Source organism: Pogona vitticeps, chromosome 6, assembly GCF_051106095.1.
Source record: "Pogona vitticeps strain Pit_001003342236 chromosome 6, PviZW2.1, whole genome shotgun sequence".
Lineage (NCBI taxonomy): Eukaryota > Metazoa > Chordata > Lepidosauria > Squamata > Agamidae > Pogona > Pogona vitticeps.
The window spans coordinates 77,789,622-77,811,779 of record NC_135788.1 but is presented as its reverse complement, the minus strand read 5'-3'; the positions used below and the strand labels follow the sequence as shown (position 1 = coordinate 77,811,779).

At 40.7% G+C, this 22,158-nt stretch overlaps 1 protein-coding gene across 2 annotated transcripts in view; it reads right to left on the bottom strand.

Annotated features, from left to right (window-relative positions):
- MOCOS (molybdenum cofactor sulfurase) overlaps positions 1-22,158 on the bottom strand; it is a 120,818-nt gene that overhangs the window by 59,482 nt on the left and 39,178 nt on the right. For both annotated transcript variants that reach the window (XM_073003944.2, XM_073003945.2), the window contains exon 5: positions 316-392. In XM_073003944.2, coding sequence (XP_072860045.2) covers positions 316-392 — 77 coding nt within the window. The remainder of the gene's footprint in view (positions 1-315; positions 393-22,158) is intronic.

Genomic DNA, 22,158 nt, shown 5'->3' with positions numbered 1-22,158 from the left:
TAATGTTTCAGTACCTTTGATAAAAGGAATCACACAACAATTGAGGGATCCCGCCAACGAAATCAAGTCATAAGTTGCACACACACCCCAGACCACTTGAGGGCAGAAACTGAGTGCATTTCTGCAGACTTACTAAAACCACAGACTGTTCTAGACAAATTAATTCACCAGTTCTATGTTGGGGTATGTCCTGATGAAAGTAAAATGATGCCACCCATGGCAGAATTCATCATTGCTACACTACTATTGGGGCAACAGCTCTTCAAATAATGGTCAGTAATGGTTAATCCCAGGTATCTTATACAAGGGGCTCACCTGTAAGTCTTTCCAAGGCATCAAATCCATGCTTCAGTGCAACAATATCAAGGAAAGAAACTGTACCATCCTCAAATCTACATGAGGTATGAAAAGGAAGAAATTAGATTGTGATTAATGCTTTGCTACTGTTCATATAAAAGCTAACAAAAACATAAAATATCAGCAGAAGTCACTTGCTTATTTTCTCGTATACTGATACTGACCTAGCTGCAGCAATACTTTTGTAGCTGCAGAGACATGAATTTCCAGGGGAGGGATTTCAATGGGAACAAAAAGCAAGTAATTAGTCCCAGGCATATGTGAGATTAACAGCACAAGCTTCTATCTGCCCTGTGATGTAGTGGAGCCAGGCCTCACAGTGTTGGAGCCCTGGGACTTTCTCAGTATGAGGGATTTGGGAGCAGGCCTCCTTGGTGGTTATCCCTGATTTATGGAATGCCCTCCCCTCTGAGGATACGTTGGCTTCCTCTCTCTTCTCCATTTGGCAGCAAGTGGAAAGATTTTTGTTCCATCAGGCTTCTAATATTTAATATCCAGTTTTAACAACTGCCCTGTACTGACTGCGAAAATATTCTTTTAAATGTATTTGTATGCTTTTAAATGTTTTAATTTGTTTTATAACATTATTTAATATTCCCCCCTTTAATAAATTTTTAATCTTTATTGTATGTTGTTTTAATTCTGGTCTCATTTAATTATTTGTGAGTCACATTGAGTCCCATTGCTCATAGGAAAAATAGCATAGAAATGCAGTAAACCAACAAACACATGCACAACAAGGACAATGACCTTCTGTTCACTTCATGTTTAGGTGCAATCTTCACAACAGCAGGGAAAGAACTAGATTTTCCAAGGAACAATATGTTGTTGGAAGTAGTCCTTGTTATCAGGCAAAGAATCTGCTGTTGACTTGCTCTGGCTTGGTCAATTCACAGCTGTTAGCTTTACAGAATGCTTGTTTCACATTTGAAATATGGGCTGATCCAGCTGATCCATTTTTGGCCTAGGAGGCGGTTAGCCATCGAGACTGTCATGATGAGTATTTACACTCTCCAAATTACCACACCACCACTTTTGAATATCCCCTCAGAACTGAATCAGTTTAAGGCTGTGACCACATGATCAACACCAGTATGGAGTTTGCTGCGGTTATGAGTTGACTCAAAGTTTTATTTCCTGATCACACAAGCATTTTAATGGATTTTTGTGTGTGTGTGATGCTGTTCAAGACTGCAAGAACATCCCAGTTCCCTTCTTATTTTTTTTTCAAAAATGTATTTATATGAGATTAGAGCTAGATCACCTTATCACTTTATCACTAGTACTGATAAAAATTACAAATAAACCATAAAGATCTCAGATGAAATAAAATTTTACTGTGGTATGTGGTGTTTACTGTGGTACGTGGTGTGGTACATGTTAAGAACTTTGGAATGCTGTCACCTCTTCCTGAAAACTGTATACAGTGGTGCCTTGAATTATGAATGTCCCAACTTACGATCATTTCGAGTTACAACCAGCTCCGGCCGCAAAATTTTGTTTCTACTTGCGAATGGAGCTTCCACTTATGAACAGAAAAAGGCAGGGGGAAAAGGCAGGAAATTCAAATTGCTAACTGTAGGTGGTGAAAGAGGCTGCTTCTTTGTAGCTCTTTCGCCCCAACGGTTAGACTGAGTGCGATCGAGGAGGGACTGCCTGGCTTCTGCTTCTCAGTGAGCATGTGTGTGTTTGCCGGGAGGCTTGGGACTGCCTGTTAGGTAAGGTAAGGTAAGGTGCTGTTTTCTGCTTTTTAAAAACTGTTCTGGGTGTTTTTGCAGTGTGGTTTTAGGCTGGGGGATTTATGTTTCTGTGCAGTGGTGGGTCTCAGGGAGTTTGTTTGTTTGTTTGGGGTTTCCCCCTCATTTCCAATGGGTCTTGGGGGTTTGGTTACTTTTGGGGTTTCCCCCACATTTCCCATGGGTCCTGCATGCTTCCCTTGCTTTTTCCTTTGTTTTCTTTGCATTTCCAATCTTGTCCCTTTGTTCTCTGTGCATTTCCAATCTCCTCCATTTGTTTTCTGTGCACGTGCAATGGGTCTTGCACACTTGATGGCTTTTCATTCTCTCCCCCTTTTTATCATGTTCCCAGGGGGTTTCAACAGGCAAAAGTCCAATATATCAGTCCAATACCAGAAGTCCAGAAGATGCAAAGCAGATACCAAAATGCCAAAGCCAAAGCACAAACGGTAGTCAGCACTCAGAGTCCAAAGCCAAGGGTCCAGAGTACAAGATGTAAGGTAAGAAGGAGCATGGATGTGAGCCAGGGTGTTGACTTGTTGCTTCCACAAACTTCCAAGCCTCTGGGTGCGCAGACACACACACACACACTTACTTCCGTAGCCCTTTAAAAACAATAAAGCCAAACAGCAGCATAACTGCTGTGAAGATATGAGGATGAGGAGACAAAGGCCATTGCCTAGAGTGGCCTTTTAGGCCAGATGGGCGGGGTATAAATAAACAAACAAACAAACAAACAAACGAATGAATGAATGAATGAATGAATGAATGAATGAATGAATGAAATAAAAGAACACAGCCCACCCTAGTACAAAAGGATAAAGGAAGCAAACAGGTTTTGCCAGGCATCAAGATGTTAGAAGTTCATTTTCATCCCCCTTCCCAGGACTCAAAATGAAGACGTGAGACAGTGATATGAATTAAATACAGGCCACACTTTATTAAATCAATTCAGATTATAGATATCATTGTCCTCATCAAATGAAGGGGCCTGTGGTAGTGCAGAGAAAGAAATGCAGGGTATCCACAATACCCATATCAGTCAATGGGCGAGTCCCAGGCCCCAGGTTCCAGCGGTCTTGACGACAGCAGGAACCCGGACGGCGTCTAATAAACATCCCAGACCTTGAGCCATCTTTATTTGATGACTGTTGGTCCGAAAGTGGCCCAGCGCATCTTCCTGCCGCTGGCCCTGTAATCGCATGATCCGCAGAGCCAGGAGGTAGGATGCGCTGTTGGCTTACCATAATTATCAAAGGGACACACCGAGAGAATCAGTTTTTTCCCACACTACCCATCAGTTTGAACAAGAATAACCACCAAACAAATGCCAACAACCCTTCTCCAGTGTAGGATAGGTAAAAAATCCCTCCATCCAATGGCCAATCAGGATAAAGGTCAAAAATTCCTGTCCGGCCCCATAAAGGAGACCAAAATCACACTAGAAAGAGGGTGGGTAGGCGGGTGCCCGAACAGAAAGAGGACACGTCAGGGGCGCACGTTCCTTTAAATAGTTGCTCACCCCCTCCGCGTGACCGGAGCTTGCCTCACATCCTCCGGATCCGAGGAGGGCCAACCCAGTCCTGCAGTTCAAGGAAGTTGAAATGTCTTTCCTGCAGCCGGAACCTTTGTTCTATAGAATGGGGCAATTTTTTTTGTTTGTTTACAACAGCGCTCAGTCATGGGAGCCTCTGCCTTCAGCAGCATAACTGCCAAGGTCCTTAGACCCTTTCCTCCGTACCTTAGCAGACTGGACCCATCCATTTTTCAAAGTTGTTTCTCTGTTTTGAATAAGACTATTTGAGGCCCAAAATAAGTCCACAGGGCAGCCTTTAAATGGCAACCAGTACCAGCTAGAAACTCTGGAGGGTTTGGTTGGCCATTTCTTGGCTGACAAAAATCTTTCTTCCCAGGTGAAGCATGTTGGATGGGTCTGCAACACCACACTGGCTAACTTTGAAGGCAGTGTATGGCCTACTCTGTCTACAGATTGAAGCTTTCCACCTTGATGAGAATTAGGTTAGAGTGAAACATAAAAGACAAGATGGGACATCAACAGTGACAGATTTCAAGTATGAGCTTACTCTTGACCTCTTTTTGGCACATTCTGTATGATTGTGGCCTCTGTTCAAGTAAAGTATCATTATGTTCTGTAGAATGCTGAGCACAGCAGAGATGCTTTTAAATAACATATGTTAAATAGTAGATGCGGATTAGAGAGAAAGAATTTTTTTAAAAAAGGAGAGAAAACAAATCCAGCCATTCCAAAACAGCTCCATCCATATATGAGTGATCCAAGACTGAGCTCAGGCTCGTGAGAATGGAAATTATCATTTCACATGCTTGCTTCAGCATTTCACACGTGAGATACATGAGTTCAAACACTGGATCAGCAAGCCTGGGAATCTTATGTACTTCCATTTTCCTTTGGCAATGATCTGATAAATTTCCCTACTCCCTCATGCCCTCAAAAAGGAAAGGCAAGCCACAGCAGGTGTTCACACTCCTTAGAGGGTCTGAATTTGAAACTGTTGCTTTAAACACTTCTATAATATTTCAGAAAGGAGGAACGAAATAAGTTGATTAAAACTAGGATAGCTGACATTCTAGTCTCTCTAGACAGAGAAATCTCATTTTAAAAAATTCATTGGAAATGTAAGGTGCATTGGTAGGTTTCAGGAAAGATAATTAGAATAGAATGTCATAATACTTCAATTAAGCCTTCTACAGCAATTATGAGGCAAAGCAATCTCTGAAGTGCTCTATCAGCATAGTCCTATTTAATTTCATGTGCTGCTGGAAACAGAGGTTTCTGCTATACACATTATGCCCCATTTTACAGTGTCTACTTTTCAGACAGACTATGGCCCTTGATATAAACTGATAAATGATCAGTCATGTAAACACTGAAGCAACATACTCATAAGCAGCTTGTAAAGAAAGCTCAGAATGTTACTTTTAAGAAGAATGAATATAATTATCTGCTGAAGCTCTCCATAACTGAGCAGCAGTAGGATAGTGCTCTAGGCTTCACTGCTTGGTTATAGATGGTTTCAGCACATCATTATGCTCATTTCTCCAAAAAGTAACTTTCCAAACTCTGCTTGCAATTCATCACATTCTAGTCTGGATGTACATAGTGATAACATGAAATGTGCACAACGGTTTTTGCTTAAGTGTGTTCTTGAAGGCTTCACAACTGGGATCCGATGGTTGTTCTGGGTTTTTCAGTCTGTTTTGCCATGTTTTGGATGTTTTTCTTCTTAATGTTTTGCCAGTCTCTATGGCCAGCATCGTCAGAGGACGAGCTAGAACTCTGTCTATGTTCTGGTATAGTGTGTAGGAATGTTGAGTATTTATAGCTGTGGGATCAGGTGTTGTTTTTTCAGGAGATTTGGTGTTTTTTGTGATCAGAGTGTTTTTAATGGGTTTTTGTGATAAGGGGAGATATTATCTGTCACTGTGATTGATGGGTGTTGTTGGCTAGTCTTTTTGGACAACACCAGCAATCATTATGTTAGATTGCACAGGGAAGCCATTGAAATCCACAAACACCAGCACAGCTTCAACAAAAAAGAAAAAAGTCTTAAAATCAACGAAGCCTGGCTCCCAACACTGAAAAATACAGCCTGCAAAAAGATCAATGAACTCTACCCAATCACAAGGACCAGTGATCAATGCACACAAAAGAGTAACCAATGACACCCATTAACCACAGTGACAGATCATCTCCCCCTTATCACAACAAAACACCCATAACAAAAAAAAAATACCCTGATCACAGGAAACACCCAATTTCCTGAAAAGAACAAAAACCTTATCCCACAGCTACAAATAATAATCCACACACACTACACCAGAACACAGAGTTCTTTGAAGATGCCAGCAGCAGAGACTGGGAAACGTTAGGAAGAAAAACCTCCAGAACACAGCCAAACAGCCCAAAAAATCCACAACAATAAATTTTAGTTTTGTTTTTAAATTGCAAGGTAGAAAGCACTGTTTCTATTATTTTTAAAGGAGCTGTTTTCTTGGCCAGAAAATTCATCTCACCATTATGGCAAATCAGAGATTAGGCATCCTTCAGTCTTGAGATACTGTGGTAATGTGCTCTGTATGGAGGACTTGGAACAGCATCTAGTGTGGCTGAGGAGGCCAATTCGAGAATGACAGTCCCTTCCACACTGAAGACAAATGCAATCTGTCCCCTGTCCAGCTCCCTGATTTTGCTAGTTTCGGATCTGCCTCTTTGCCTCGGCCTGCTGGACAAGGGTCTCTTCAAATTGGGAGAGGCCATGATGCACCACCTGCCTCCAGGCTGAACGCTCATTATGGCAAATAGCCTGGAAATTAAATACAAGACTCTTCAACCCTGCAGTCTGCTTATGTTTAAGTTCTACATCCACACATTTGTTTGGAAGAGGCAGAATGGGGACCATTACACTAACTTTGCCCTCCTACTCCTTGCTACCCTCTACATGTGAAAGTCATGCCTAGAAAGAAGAGACTCTTATATCCATGGAGGTTCTCCCTGACATGTCTTCCAGGTCTGTAAACTCTTAGTGAGAGTTTTCATAAACTGAGCAGCCTCTCCAGACAACCCACAAAATACAGAGTGACCAGTATGGTGAGGGAAGCACTGCTGCTTGTACACTTTTCCTGTGCTCCCTCTCCATATAAGTAGTATGTCTTGATCAGTAAAACTGGTAAATTTTATGTTCTTCTATCTTCAAATATTATTCTATGCCACTAAAAGGCAGCACAGCAAAGATAAGTCAAATGGCTGATCTGATTTTGCATCTCCCTGAGACTAGACACAAGGGCAACAACAGAATTACTGCCACAAGCAGTGGGCAGATCTTCTATTCCTATTGATTGCTCTCTGTCTTCTTCTGTGCAGTAGGCCATCTATGAAAGCAGGTTCATCAAAAGTCAATGACATCCTCAGATGGACAAGATGTAATGCTTTATAACAATCGAGCCAGCAATAATTACTAGTACATCTGTTCAGAAGATCTTCTGTGAAATTTCCCTTCTTTTGTTTTGATTTGGAGTACCTCACACAGCAGGCTTTTGTTTTTATTTCGGGATATCTCACAGAGCAAGTGCTAGACACTTGCCAGAACTGGGGAACTTGTGTGTAAAAGGGAGAGAAATCCAGTCCTCTGCAGTGTGCTCAATTCAGAAAGAGAAAGACATGCAAATCTAAAAATCTATCAGTAACACAAGATGTATACAGTATCTACAACATGTACACCAAAACCATGACCCAACCTGATTTCAAGAAAATGAAATCATAATAAATCTACAGATTGTAAGTCCATCCAAAAATGAATGCCATGTTGTTGGTTCTCCTGATGACAGCAAAAGCCCTTGCAATCAAATGCTTGAACATGACAATATGTCAATATACAAAGTGGACATCAATCAGTTCAGGGCGCTGTGCAACAGCCTCAAATTTCTGAGATGGACAGCAGGACTGGAATCAGAGTTACACAGGCACCATGGGATCATGTTGTACAGGGAAAGGATTAGCACAATCAGACTATTTACATGTACTTTCAGATTTTTCTGTTTTTCATCTGTATTCTCATTTACCTAGTTACCTAACAAACGGTTCCTTTTTTCATGTTTTTTTTCACTTTCTTCCCTCCACTGCATAACACGGTTAGAAGGACTCTTTCGCATCATGACACTGTAATGAGACTAGACAAGAAGATTGATTGATGGAAGAACACAGTGAGAGATCCAGCTCCCACCATTTTCCCCCAGAAAATATATCAATATAGACAACACCTCAGAGAGTGCAGCCCTAGACGTCCTTTCTGGCCACATCAGCTTTTATGTTGACCTCATGAACAGATAAAAGCAGGCCTGAAAACAATTATTCACCTTGTTATCAGTGGTGAATAAGAAATAGGTATAGGTGCTGGTGGGGGGCTGTGGAGAGCGGAATTTTGTAAACTAGAAGAAGGTTGTCTGGTTTGTTCTTCCTTTCAAGCCAGCAAGCTTGGACTAATACAGAATAATAGAACTGGTGTAGTCTAATAAATCTATAGTATTTATACCATGGAGGACTATTTCAACTCCCCATCATAATGGATCTCACAAAGGTGATTTTGAGAGGACCATGGTTCTCTCTCTACCAGGCAGGATTGTTTTGAAGATAAAATATCCCCACATAAATAATCCCTTAAAAATACAGTGGACCCTCTACTTACGGAATTAATCTGTATTGGAATGGTGGCTGCAGGATGAAAAGTCTGTAGGTCGTCTCCATTGACCTACAATGCAGTGAAAACCAATTAATCCCATAACCAGCCGTTTTTGTTCCATTTTGGGTTTTTTTTCTGGTCTGTAGGTCGATTCCCTGGCTGCAAGTCAAACCTAAATTTTGCGGCCAGAGAAGTCTATAACTTGAAAAGTCTGTAAGTCAAGCCGTCTGTAAGTCGAGGGCCCACTGTACCCCAACTCATATGACAGATCTATAGGATCCTACAACTGGAGGCAAAGTATTTGATTTAAATCATGATTTAAATAAAACAAAATGGATTTTTACAACTTAAATTTTTTTAAAGCTATTTTTAAAATTTAAATCATGGTTTAAATCAATTTTATTTTTAAAAAAATCATTGATTTTTGTCCAACATGGTTGGAGTACACAGGAATCAGAGTAGCGAGTAGGTAGCTTGTTCTGGGTGTTTCTCATAGATCCTGTCCTTCAAAAACCTGGAATAGTAAGGGTTTTTATGTTCTGCAATCACATGCAAAGCATGAAACCTGATGATAATGCAAACTGCAATGCTAACTGGAGGAGGGTTGCACATTTGCCTGCCTTGACCATGCCACCAAAATTCACTGTAATTTGTTTAGAAGACAGACAGATAGACATGAAATCTCTATATGTAATTGTGACATTATGGAATCTTTGATCATGGCTGTGAATATTTGATATTACAGTTTGTGACATGAACTAGATAATAATTTGTTCTTGATGAATGATGAAAGCATTAGTGTGCATCACTCCTCTAAAGCTGGGATCAAATTAATTATTTTTGTTCTTTTGGCCAAATGTAAGCTGGCTGTGAAATGTACGTTTGGGAGGCTAGAAGGGCAAGAGGATCAATTAAAACTAGTATGTGAGCTGCAACTGTTCCTGGGAGGTCTATCTGGGCTCCCGGATATCTTAGTTACATATCTTAGTTACATCCTGGCTGGATTACTGTAATGTGCTCTACATGGGGTTGCTTCTGGAAAGTGCTTGGAAACTTCAGCAAGTCCAAAATGCTGCAGCCAGATTGCTAACTGAGACTGTTCACAAGGATCACAAATCCCCCAATTACAGCGGCTCCACTGGCTGCTAATATTTCTAAACATAAATCAAAGTGCTGGTTCTAACCTATAAAGCTTTCAGTGGCTTGGGTCCAAGTTATCTCAGAGAACTTGCTCAGGTGTTAAGGTCATCAGGAGATTCCTTTCTTTCGGTCCCACTGCCTTCATAGGTGCATTTGGTGGGAACATGAGAGAGTGCCTTCTCTGTTGCTGTTCTCATACTTTGGAACTCCCTCCCACAGGAGGCCAGATTGGCCCTATCTTTGCTGTCCTTCTGCAAGCAGGCTATCACCTTCCTCTTCAGGCAAGCTTTCCCTCTGTGACTGGCTGCCTGAGTGAGTTTTTTAATGGACTGTTATGCTTTACTGCTTCAAATGCGTTTTTGGCGTTGCTTTTGTTTACTGTTTTTTAGTGTGGTGTCATTTTATCCCTTTTAGTATTTGTATAATAATAATAATAATAATAATAATAATAATAATAATAATAATAATAATAATAATAATAATAATAATAATAATAATAATAATAATAATAATAATTTATTGTCATTGTAAGTATATACACAGTATACCCGTACAACGAAATTCACAGACGCCGAGAGACCAGACACATGCACACACATAAAATTCCCCAAACACTTCCCACCCACTAAAAGTCCCCCACTAAAAATACAAACATCTACACCGCAGGCCAAGTAACACAGTCCAACTAATTATTCACTACTGGTGGTCTTTAAGTTCATTATTAATTGCAATTATAGCTCTGGGATAAAAACTGTTTAGAAAATGTGTGGTCCGAGTCTTAATTGTTCTATATCTTCTGCCAGACGGTAACAGTTCAAAAAAGTTATAAGCAGGATGGGAAGAGTCTCTCAGGATGCTGTGTGACTTCCTCAGACAGCGGGATGTGAAGATGTCATCCAGTATACTTACTGTTTTTAGCTTTAAATGAAGTTTTTTTTAATTATTTAAGCCACCTTGGGTCCTTTTTAAGGAGAAAGGTGGGGTAAACATATTTTAATTAAAATAAATTGAATAAATAGTAGAAAAAAGCAGCAACATGCCACAACCAGAAGACCTATGAAATTTGTTGTTGTTGTTTAGTCATTAAGTAGTGTCCGACTCTTCGTGACCCCATGGACCAGAGCACGCCAGGCCCTCCTGTCTTCCACTGCCTCCCAGAGTTTGGTCAAATTCATGTCGGTAGCTTTGAGATTAAGCCCCATGAAACTCTGCCTGAAGGGGTCTTGAGCTAGGAGAAGGTACTCAGAAGCAGCACAACACAACCCCTGTTCCCTCATCAACATGTAAGAAAAAAGGAAGCACATTTATCATTCTGCTTGAGCTCAAAGCAGAGAAGAACCATAGGCAGGTATTCTCATTGTATCCTCTCCAGCCCTGTTACATTTGGGATTTGTGAAAGCAAAAAAGACTATTAGGAAGCGAATCTGAGATACAGCTATCCAACAGAGCATGGATACTACTTTAGTCAGTGGCTGGAAATTACAGTACAATATTTACCCTGGCAGATTACTTTTATAATCTAGAATCTGTGAGACACTGTAGAGTTTTTACACTGGCCCATTTAAATGCTCTGCCTTCAGCCTTTTTAGCATGAAGATATTCACATATCCATTATAACGAACATTTTTACCCCTGCCAATCTGATATGGTGGAAACTGTGGAACACATCCTGTTGTACTAAACATTTTCTAAAGATTCACACAAGCCAGAGCACAGAGTTCTGACTCCTGTCCTCTGAAGATCCCGGCCACAGAAACTGGCAAAACATTAGGAAGAAAAACCTCAAGAACACGGCCAGACAGCCTGAAAAACCTACAACAACCATTCATTCAATCAACTTACTTCTTCAAATTTAAAACATTACCAGGGAGACTAGATACATTTTACTTCTCTTTCTCCTTCCCTGATTCCTCAAGCAAAATTACAGCTAAGGTTGCTAATTTCTGTGCAGTAACTAGCACAATAACAGAACAGATTAGTAAATCACTATAATAATCAAAGTAGGAACTCACACTGAATTGTAATTTGAATTTTGGTATTCTTTGTATCAATTGTAAATACTATATGCTTTGTTACTGTATCTTAGTCTTGCATATCTAACATGGCTGACCTATGGTTGTGATAATACTGAAGTTAAAAGTATTCTAAGCACTTACTTATTTATTTAACTTATATGCTGCCCACACTAGCCAAAGGTCTCTGGATGGCTGAAGATAGGTGCCCCTGGCCACCGAGTCCACCTGGGCTTCCAGAGTTAGACTGGGGTCCAGGAGCACCCCCAAGCTGCGGACCCGGTCCCTTAGGGAGAGTGTAACCCCATTCAGGGCAGGGAAATGGCCCTCCAGCCTGTCTGGCGAAGCACCCACTAACAGCACTTCTGTCTTGAGTTTCAATTTATTAACCTTCATCCAGTTCATTATCAGGTCCAGACATGAGTTCAGCACAGAAACCGCCTCACCTGGATTGGTGGAAAACAAGAGGTAGAGCTGAGTGTCATAAGCATATTGCTGACTCCTCAGCCCAAACCTCCTGATGACCTCTCCCAGCGGTTCCATGTAGATGTTAAACAGCATGGGGGACAGTATCGAGCTCTGAGGAACTCCATGACATAAACGCCATGGGACAGAGCAACTGTCCCCCAGCAGCACCCTCTGGACACGGTCAGCCAGGAAGAAGCGGAACCACCATAAAGCAGTGCCCCCTACTCCCAACCCAGCCAGCCTATCCAGAAGGACACCATGGTTGATGGTGTCAAATGCCGCTGAGAGGTCCAGGAGTATCAACAGGGTCACACTCCCCCTGTCTCTCTCCAGGCAAATGTCATCGTACAGGGCGACCAAGGCAGTCTCTGTACCAAAACCTGGCCTGAAACCCGACTGAAATGGATCCAGAAAATCTGTTTCATCCAGCAGCGCCTGGAGTTGCCCAGCCACAACCCACTCCAACACTTTGCCCAAATAAGAGAGGTTTGCCACTGGTCGGTAGTTAACCACCAGCCTTGGTCCAGGTTAGGCTTTTTTAGGAGTAGCCAAATGACTGCCTCTTTCAAGGTGGTAGGGACCACTCCCTCTCTCAAAGAGGCATTCATGGCCTCCTGGACCCAGGTGTGAAACCCCCCTCCGGCAGATCTTCCAATTAGCTAAGATGGGCAAGGGTCGAGAGAAGTGGTGGTAGAACCCTGTTCACATCCTCAGGTCTCAACAATTGAAACTCATCCATTAATACTTGACCTAAGCCCAACACACTGGATACATCCTCTGATTCTGCACTAATGGTGGAGTCCAACCCACTGAGAATCTGAGCGATTTCCCCCTCAAAATGAATGGCAAACTCATCACAGCAGTCCAGGACCTCCAGCGGATTTCCTGGTTGAAGAAGATCCCGGACCACCCAAAACAGCTCTGCTGGATGGCATTCTGAGGAACCAATAAGGCTGGAGAAATATTGCCGTTTTGCCAGCCATATTGCCACGAAATAGGCCCGATAATGGGCTCTAAATTGTGGTCTATCAGACTCCCGACAGGATTTCCTCCACCTGCGCTCCAGCCATCTCTCCTCTCGCTTCATCACCCGCAGTTCAGAAGTATATCAAGGAGCTATCTGGGCTCTGTGTGCAGGGAGAGGGTTCTTAGGTGCAATTGTGTCAACCACCCAGGTCATCTCCCTATTCCATAGGGTGACCTGAGCTTTGACAGGAGCGCCGACCACATCAGACGGATAATCCCCCAGAGCATTCAGGAAACTATCTGGATCCATTAGCCTCCGAGCATGGATCATCTTAACAGATTCCCCCACCCTTGCAGAGGGGAGAAGAAGCTAATAGACTAAACTTGAACAGAAAGTGGTCTGACCATGACAATGGGGTCACAACCAGCCCCTCCACATCCAAACCACCATCTTCCAGTCCTGTTGAGAAAACCAGGTCCAGGGTATGGTCCTTCTCATTTGTTGGGCTGATGACACATTGAGACAGCCTCGTGGTTGTCATGGCGGCCATGAAGTCCTGAGCCGCCCCAGTCAAGGCAGCCTTGGCATCGATGTTGAGGTTCCACCAGCACCAACAGCCTGGGAGTCCTCAACACCAGGTCTGAGACTACCTCTGTCAGCTCAGGCAGGGAGACTGTTGGTATGCAGCAGGGTGGGTGGTACACCAACAGAATCCCCAGTCTGACTCGCAAGCCCAACACACAATACAGGCCCTCAAGACCTCCTCTCAAAGGGATAGGAAGTCTGGTCAAAGAGATAGAACTCCTGTAGACTATAGCAACTCCCCCTCCCCGACCCTCCCAGCGACATTGGTGCTGGACCGAGTACCCAGGCGGACACAGCTGGGAGAGGGGAACACCACACTCTTCTCCCATCCAGGTCTCAGTAATGCATACCAGGTCAGCACCCTCATCCAGAATTACATCATAGATGACGGCAGTCTTACTTTGTACTGACCTGGCATTCATCAACAGCACCATGTGGCTCAAGGGTTTGCTGATATGGTTTACTTGTGGCCTCCAGCTTTCTACAAACAAGCAGGGCCTCTTGTAAATCCCATTATGATTGTAATTTAACACAGGATAATTTATCTCTTTTGCCACTATTAACTATAATGTTTTAGTTAAATTTCCTTAATGTGTTATGGTGTCACCAAAAGGTAAAGGAGGAATCACATATAGTTCAAACACCAGCTCATGCTGTACATTGTAGATGTTGAGGCAGTGATAAAATCATTGAGCATTTCTCTTCCTACTAATAGCTTGTTTTTTTAAAAAAAAAATCTTTTAAAAGTATCAAATTACTTTTGAGAAACAATAAAGTGCAACTTTTATAGTAAAGAAGAACAATTTGCATCTAATTCATTCAGATTTGTAAACTATCTCACATACTTTGCTGTCTTAAACTCAGGCAGCTGTAAGTAAAATAACAGCTCCTTAGGAGTTGTCAGGCCATGCTGATCTTTCATACGTTGCCTACATTTATGAAAGCCTGTTTTCCCCATACATATTAATGTTTGCCTTTATAGGCTATAATTACTTGGAAAAAACCCAGCTGAGATTAGATTTCAGTTTTAATTAATAATATGAGTAAAGTTATTACAACACCATTTATCATGCTGTCTGAAATATAATTTGGAGCAATAATATTAAGACCTGCATCTGTGTGAAAATAAGTCTTCTTGAAATGTCCTGCTGAACATTTTTAAAGCTTACTATATGCAGACGGTTTTACAAAAAAGCTGCTTCAGTTAAAAAAGCAACATGAGGATAAATTCCCCCAACCCCATAGAAAGCTACAAAACCTATTTAATTCTTTAATGGAACATGGTAAGTAACTTTGTTACTTAAAAGCTTAAAAAATGAAATAAAAACATTTTGGCAAGGAAGGTGTAAAAACTGTTGCAGAATTTTAAATTCTGGTAAAATTTTCTTTTTGCTACATAAGAAAAGTACAGACATCCACAGAGGAGAATAGCTACAGGTTCCCCAGAGTCCACTCCTTTTTCATTAACTAGCACTTAATTAACTCCCAATAACTCACTCTGAATCATTTGTAGGAGAAAGAATAAGGAAAAAAAGTACTTCTTTACTTACAGTTGCTTGAAATTACAGACTTGTGTATACTGCGTCCTTTACTGCTCACATGCTAGCAACCCACTGAACAGATCAACAGCAACAAAACAATTGCTACCAACCAACTAACAAGAGGGATAAAAGACTCAGCAGAGAGGTGGGGCTCTCTTTGAATTAAGAAAACTGGGAGTAATGACTGGTTAGTGCTAGATAGTCACTCCCACCTAGAAAAGCCCCTCCCATCCACTCAAACTATAGGCAGCATGTCAAGTTGTAAGCAAAATTCCAACACAAACAATGATAAAATCGTAAACCAGCATTATGCAAACTCCATTTTAAGGCAAATCACTTTCTAGCTATAAAAGTGTATGAGTCTGATCCAGAATTAGTCAAATTCAGACCCATTGAAAGATTACATTTGTCATGTATTTGTCAAAGTTGTATCCCACCCTTCTTCCAAGTGGTTCACAGTGACAGTTACTGCATTCTTAATTTACCTCCCCATATTTACCAAGTAGTTTAGACTTGCTTAAGACCACTCAGTTAATTTCATAACTGAAATGGGATTTGAACCCTGGTCTTCCACATTCTAATACAGCACATGAATGATTGTAGTGTGTCACCTGATCCATAGTTATTTCAAAAATTAATTGAGCAAGGAGGCTGAAGACTATGTACCCATGTAAGAGTTAAACATAAGTACTACAGTATACCATATTCATCATATTTTACAGAAAATGTGCATATGTGGTAATATCACAGTGCGTTCTCTTTTGACCTTTGGTCTGCATGACATTCTACTACAGTCCAGATCTTTCTGAGGTCAAGCCACCAAAAAGGTAGCAAACACCAAACAATGTTCATCTGCTAGATAGGAGCTACTGCATACATGCTCGAATTGGATGTAAGAATCATTCAAAAAAGTAGGGAACACAAGGGTTTAAACCAGATTTTTAAAGCTTTAAACAAAAAGCTACAGACCTCGGATTATATGCCTATCTTAATACAGTGCTTTCCAGATTTCTGACAGCTGTAGCATCCCTTTTCTCTGAATTAAAACTGCAGGTTTTATTTTTATGCCTTCCCAAGCATTTATTTTTTATAGCATCTATATATATATATGAACTGCCTACCTTCTGAGAAGCTCACTCCTCTGTACTTCTCCATGAATGATATTGCTATGGGATTGCTTCATGGTTAGGGGGGGGGAATCAAGCCCCAAACTAAGACATGTACAAGCATCAGTAAGTAGGTAACACACTCTGAGGACAAGAAATTATGCTGTGACTTAATGAGCTAATCACTTCCGAAGCAAACACACATCAGAATGACCCACAGAGGAAAATGATTAGTAAAACCATATTAAGAGCAGTGATTCTTTTAGCAATCAGTGGCAGATGGCTCCTCAGCCTTCAGAGGACACTTTCATTAGTTCATGTCTTTCAACACACTAGCAGTTCCGTCACAGTACACTAGCACACAATAGCACTATTGAGGCATTACGTCTGAAAGCAGAGAGTGCAAAATGTGTGCTGATGACATGAGGATGTACATAATCCCTGTCCTGACAGCCCTGTCCACCAAAAACTAAGGGAAACTTTTGCGTGTTCACCACAAAGTTCTCCAAAGGCTCTTCAAGGCAGCATTCAGATGAGAACTCAGATGATTAGGACTCAGAGACCTGCCTCAACAGGGCTCCTGAGCATTGAAGCACTGTAAGCATGTTCAGCTGAATAAGTTTACAAGTCCCTCTGGAAACCTTTGTGGAAAACATATGAAAGCCTTTGTCACTTCCAGTGGCACACATCCCATTCCTTACCATGATTACAATCTGCCACTAACCACTCCATTCAACTCCAAGGAAGCTATTTCAATTAAACCAGTCTTCAGTGTCAGTAATATGTTGGATGAGGATGGATAACCTGAGGCCTAATTCAGATAAGACAGAAATACCTCTGGTCAGTCAAAAGCATTTCAGTGAATATGCATCCAACCTGAAGATGGGTTTCCACATCCCCTGAAAACTCAGGTTTGCAGTTTGGTGTGGACTCAGCCTTCAGCTTGGACACACAGGTTTCAATGGCAGCCAAAAATCTATTTGAGCTGTTGAGCCATCAGCTGTGTCCATTTCTTGACGTATCTAGTGACACCTGCCATAGTCGCATCCTACCTGGATTATTGTAACATTCTGTATCAGAGCTGGTTTTGAAAAATGTTTGCAAACGTCAATTAATCCAAAATGCTGCAGCCAGACTTTAGACCAAGGATAGCTATAGGAAACACAACTCCTGTTACAGCAACTCTACTGTTTATCTGTTTATTCCTGGACTCAATTCAAAGTGCTGGATATGACCTATAAAGCCCTAAATGATTTGGCTCCAAGATATCTGTAAGACTGCATGCCTCATAAGAGGTTCTCTAGCATTGCAGATATCAAGTGGAGGCCCTTCCCTCAAACCCACCACTCTCACAGGGACATTTGGGGAGAACATAAGAGGCAATCTTTCCAGCAAATGATCCCAGCCTGTTCAACCCCCCTCCTACTAAAGACTAGGCTGGACCCATCTCTCCTTTCCTTATACCAACACGCAAGAACGTTACATGTCTGGCAGTTTTTTAGCAATGAAGCAGGCTATAGAAAGAAGAACTTGTAAAGGGAGAGGCTGCATTTTTCTTTTTTTCAAATGTTTGAATTTAGCAATTTATTAATTTTCATAGAATAATGGAATGAAGTAGTTGAAAGGGGTCCATCAAGTCCTATCCCTGCCCAATACAGCAACCCAGGTTAATCTGATGAATCTCTCGAATGCCCCCAGTGTTGGAGTGCTCACCACCTTCTGAGGCAAATAGTTTCATTCTTGTATTGCTCTATCAGGACGTTCTTCCTGACAGTCAGACGAAATCTGGCTTTCTGTAAACTGAGCCCATTTTTATGTGTCCTGCACTCTGGCATGAGTCTACACAATCAAATGCCTTAATAATATCTAATAAAATTATACCTGTCTTTACCTTTTGTTTAGAAATTCCATTTATTACATTTAGCATTCTCCTCACTAACTTCATTTATGTTATTCACTTCAAAATCACATTTTTAGAAATGACGGTTGCAGCCCCTTCTTGACCTTGAATTTCCATAACCTTTTTAATAAATAGCAGACCAATTTAGTTTAACTTCATTAACACCTTCTTTTGCTTGATGAATTTCTTGTAAAGATATTATAACCACTTCCTCCAAGTTTAATAACATCTTTTCCTCTTTATAACACTCCCCAGGCTGTTCATATTTAAAGCTGATATTCTTAGAATTGCAGAGCTGAATAATCGAGTCCACCCTCTGTTCAGGAGGCACAGTTAGGCTTTGAACTCCCAGTTTCTAGCTCTATGGTTGGGAAATGAACTCATAAACTCTACACATCTGAGCTATCCAGGAGATTTTAATCTGTTAGCCATAATTATTTACCATTATTTCTCCCTTCTGGTCCCAAGTAGAGAACACTTCCCGAACACACATTAAAAAAGCAAACAATACCCCAAGCTTGCCATCCCCACACAAAATTTTCCCCTCTTTTTATCTACCAAAGATCCAACATCCTGACCATTGTTTGCTTTGTAACCCTCCGGGTGGGGGAGGTTCTGCCCACAATCTTCAAACCAACAGCCACCCCAATTATCCCATTTTTATGTCCTATTCCCTACTTCTTTATACCACCCCTACTTCTTTAAACTAACTCTATTTAGTTTTTCCTTCCCTTTTATTTATTTATTTATTTATTTATTTATTTATTTATTTATTTATTTATTTATTTATTTATTTATTTATTTATTTATTTATTTATTTATTTATTTAATTCAACCTGTATGCCATCTGCACTCTGCAAGAGTCTCCTTCTACCTTCAACCTCATACCCATTTAAGTGATGTCTCCCCCCCCTCCTTACCTATACTTCTTCCTAATCTATTGCGCACACTTCCATTCTAACTTCAGGCTTGTATCTACTACAGCAGCTCAAAATATACAGTATTTATTTTAGGGCAACTCTTCTATTCATATTTTAACTTATTTTATCATCCACATACCCTCTAGCTCTCTAAATTATTTAATAGTTCACCCATCCCTATGTGGCCATTTAACTTTCTCCTCCTTAGCTTGCTTTATCTGGAGTTATTTCCTTCCTTGCATTTTAAAATTCTTTACACATTTTGCTTCCTTTCTTATGCTCGTAGCCTCCTTTTAGGGGTAGAACCCTATTACTCTGAGGAATTTTAATTTACCAGTTTACATCCCTTTTCCCACCTTAATATTGGTTTCCCTCTGGAATTCCCATTAATATTGCTTATTTGTTAACAAATAGTTCTTCAGATTTATATGTAACCCCATCATATGTATCTAATAGGCTAAATAAAATGAAGTTCAGTGGTGTCCATATTACATCTTTAAATCTTCAGAAAAATCTCCAAATTAACTCTTCTAAAACAGTATACCCTTTTTAATAATATATGTTATACATATCAAATAGTCCAAGAAAAAAAGTCCCAATTACAGTGGTGCCTCGCTAGACGATGATAATCCGTTCCACTGAAATCGCTGTTTAGCTAAATCATTGTCTAGCGTAAAGCATTTCCCCATTGGAATGCACTGAAACCTGTTTAATGCTTTCCAATGGAGAAGAATCGTCGTTGTCTAGTGAAGATTGGCCATAGGAAAGCCGCTTTGCCAACCGCCAATCAGCTGTTTAAATCACTGTCTTGCGAAGCTTAGGTCCCAAAAACACCTGTTTTGGGAGCACGGAGGAAGCTGTCAAAATCGTCGTCTAGCAAAAATCGGTTTGCAAAGCAGGGACCAAACATTGTCCAGCAAAATTCCCCCATAGGAATCACTGTTTTGCGAATCGCTATAGCTATCGCAAAAAGTCAATGTCTAGCAAAAAAACTGTCATGCGAGGTAACTGTCTAGCAAGGCACCATTGTAGTTTTAAAATAAATCTTTACATCCTCTTGACATTGTGGGCATTTTTAAAGTTGTTTCTTCCTCTGAGATGGAAGACTGACCAAGCAGTTTCCCATGTAGTTTGGCTTTTTGCTGGGTTGCCAGCTTCAACCATTCCTAGATGGAAATAGTCTGGCCAGAGGGATCCATGATTCAGTATTTTTTCAATTGGATTATTGTAGTGTGTAGTACATAAGATTACCCTTGGTGTTGACCTGGAAGTTTCAGCTAGTGCAGAACATAGTGGCTAGAATTGTAACTGCTGCAGCTAGATGAAGTCCTATAACACCATTTCCAAAAGAGTTGCACGGGCTGCTTATTCCCCTCCAAGCCCAATTCAAGGTGCAGATGCTTGCCTCAAAGGCCCTAAGTGCCTTTGAACCCCAAGTACTGTAGCAATGCTTCTTACCATACCAGCCTCCTATATTTTAAGGTTAGAGGAGGATCATCTCCAAGTCCACTGAGAGACTATCAATGTGTAAACAAGAGAAGGGGCCTTCTCAGTTTTAGTGCCTCAGAGCTATAGCACATCTTCCTCACAGATGTGGAATTGGTGCCCACACTTTCTGTTCATTTGGACATTTTAAATCACTTCTTATATCTCTTTTCTTATATTTGCTATTTTTTCTGATTTATTTTAATGAGTTACTATGTTTTTATTATCTTAAATATAGTTATATCACTGGTATCTTCATAAGTAAGTTCTCATTAAGTACATACACACACATATAAACAAAGTGGCTTTTTACTGGTTTTAACCTGATATTTTTTGCTACAAGCAGAACGACAAAAGTAAGGATTTAGACATCTAAATGGTCACATTTAGTCACACAAACTTGTGTAATCATCTGCTGTGCATTTGAAATTTATATTATTTGTTCAGTACAGTTTCTATTTTATTGGCCTCAGCCAATAATTATGTTGTTGTTATGTGCTGTCAAGTTGTTTCTGACTTCTGGCAGCCCTATGAATTAATTAATTCCAAAAGGTACTATCACTAAAAGTACCCAACGGTACCGCTCAGGTCTTGCAAACTAAAGGCTGTGGCTTCCTTTATTGAGTCAGTCCATCTTACGTTAAGTCTTCATTTCTCCCTATAACCTTCACCGTTTCCTAGCCTTATTGCCGTTTCCACTGAGTTCTCTCTTCTCATAATACTGTATATCCGAAGTGTCATAGCTTCAGTTTAGTCATTTTTTTCTGCTAGTGAGAGCTCAAGTTTGATTTGCTGTAAAGTCTACGTATTTGTTTTTGTGGCAGTCAATGGAATCTATAAAACTCTTACCCAGCACTGCATATTTAACAAATCTCTTAGTTTGCTCAACATCTTTTGTTGTCTAGTTTTCATATCTGAACCTCATAATTCAGAATACTATAGTATTGGCCTGGGTCTTACAGTTCAGGATCCTTTCTATTTCCTTCCTACTTGCCATTCCACGTCTCGGTCTGCTTAATTAATGACAGCATTATTGCTATTTATTTGCAGCTCTTCTCCAGTATCTGCCTTCTGACCTGAGAGTCTCATCTTCCAGAGCCTCATCTTGTTTTGTTCTTATCAGAGGGTTTCTGACATATAAAATATTCAAATATGATCTATCGTCGTCTCTTGCACACTACCAAATCAAAACTAGCATGGGTACCACCGCTGTAGTCTATGAAAGATCTTCAACCAGGGTCGCCTTCCACTACTGTTGCTGCCCAGTTACTTCTCTTCAGGAGAGGGATGCATCTGCTGTTTCACTTTTGATCTTTTCACATTGGGTGTGATATGGGGTGCTCTCTTTTCTGGTCAAACTTTGGCACAAAACTAGTATTATTGACAGCTCCACCAAATATGTCATTCTCTTGCAGAAGAAGCAGAATAAATTTGCACTTGTCATCCACATGTGGAAGAACAAGACAAGGAAGGATTTAAATCCCTCAATAACCTTTCAAAATTTCACATAGAGCAATATCAAGACACAGGTTTATAATGTTTAGACAATGCCTGAGTTTAGATGCACATTATTCTATCTCCATTCCTAGTGTGCAGTTATAATTTGACATGATGTCCAGATCAAACAATGTTCAGTGCTAACCAGGATTGCATCCAAACAATAGTTTATGAGCTAAAATTAACCATGGCTTGGAAGTGGCTCCTGATTAGTACTAAATTATCTGAT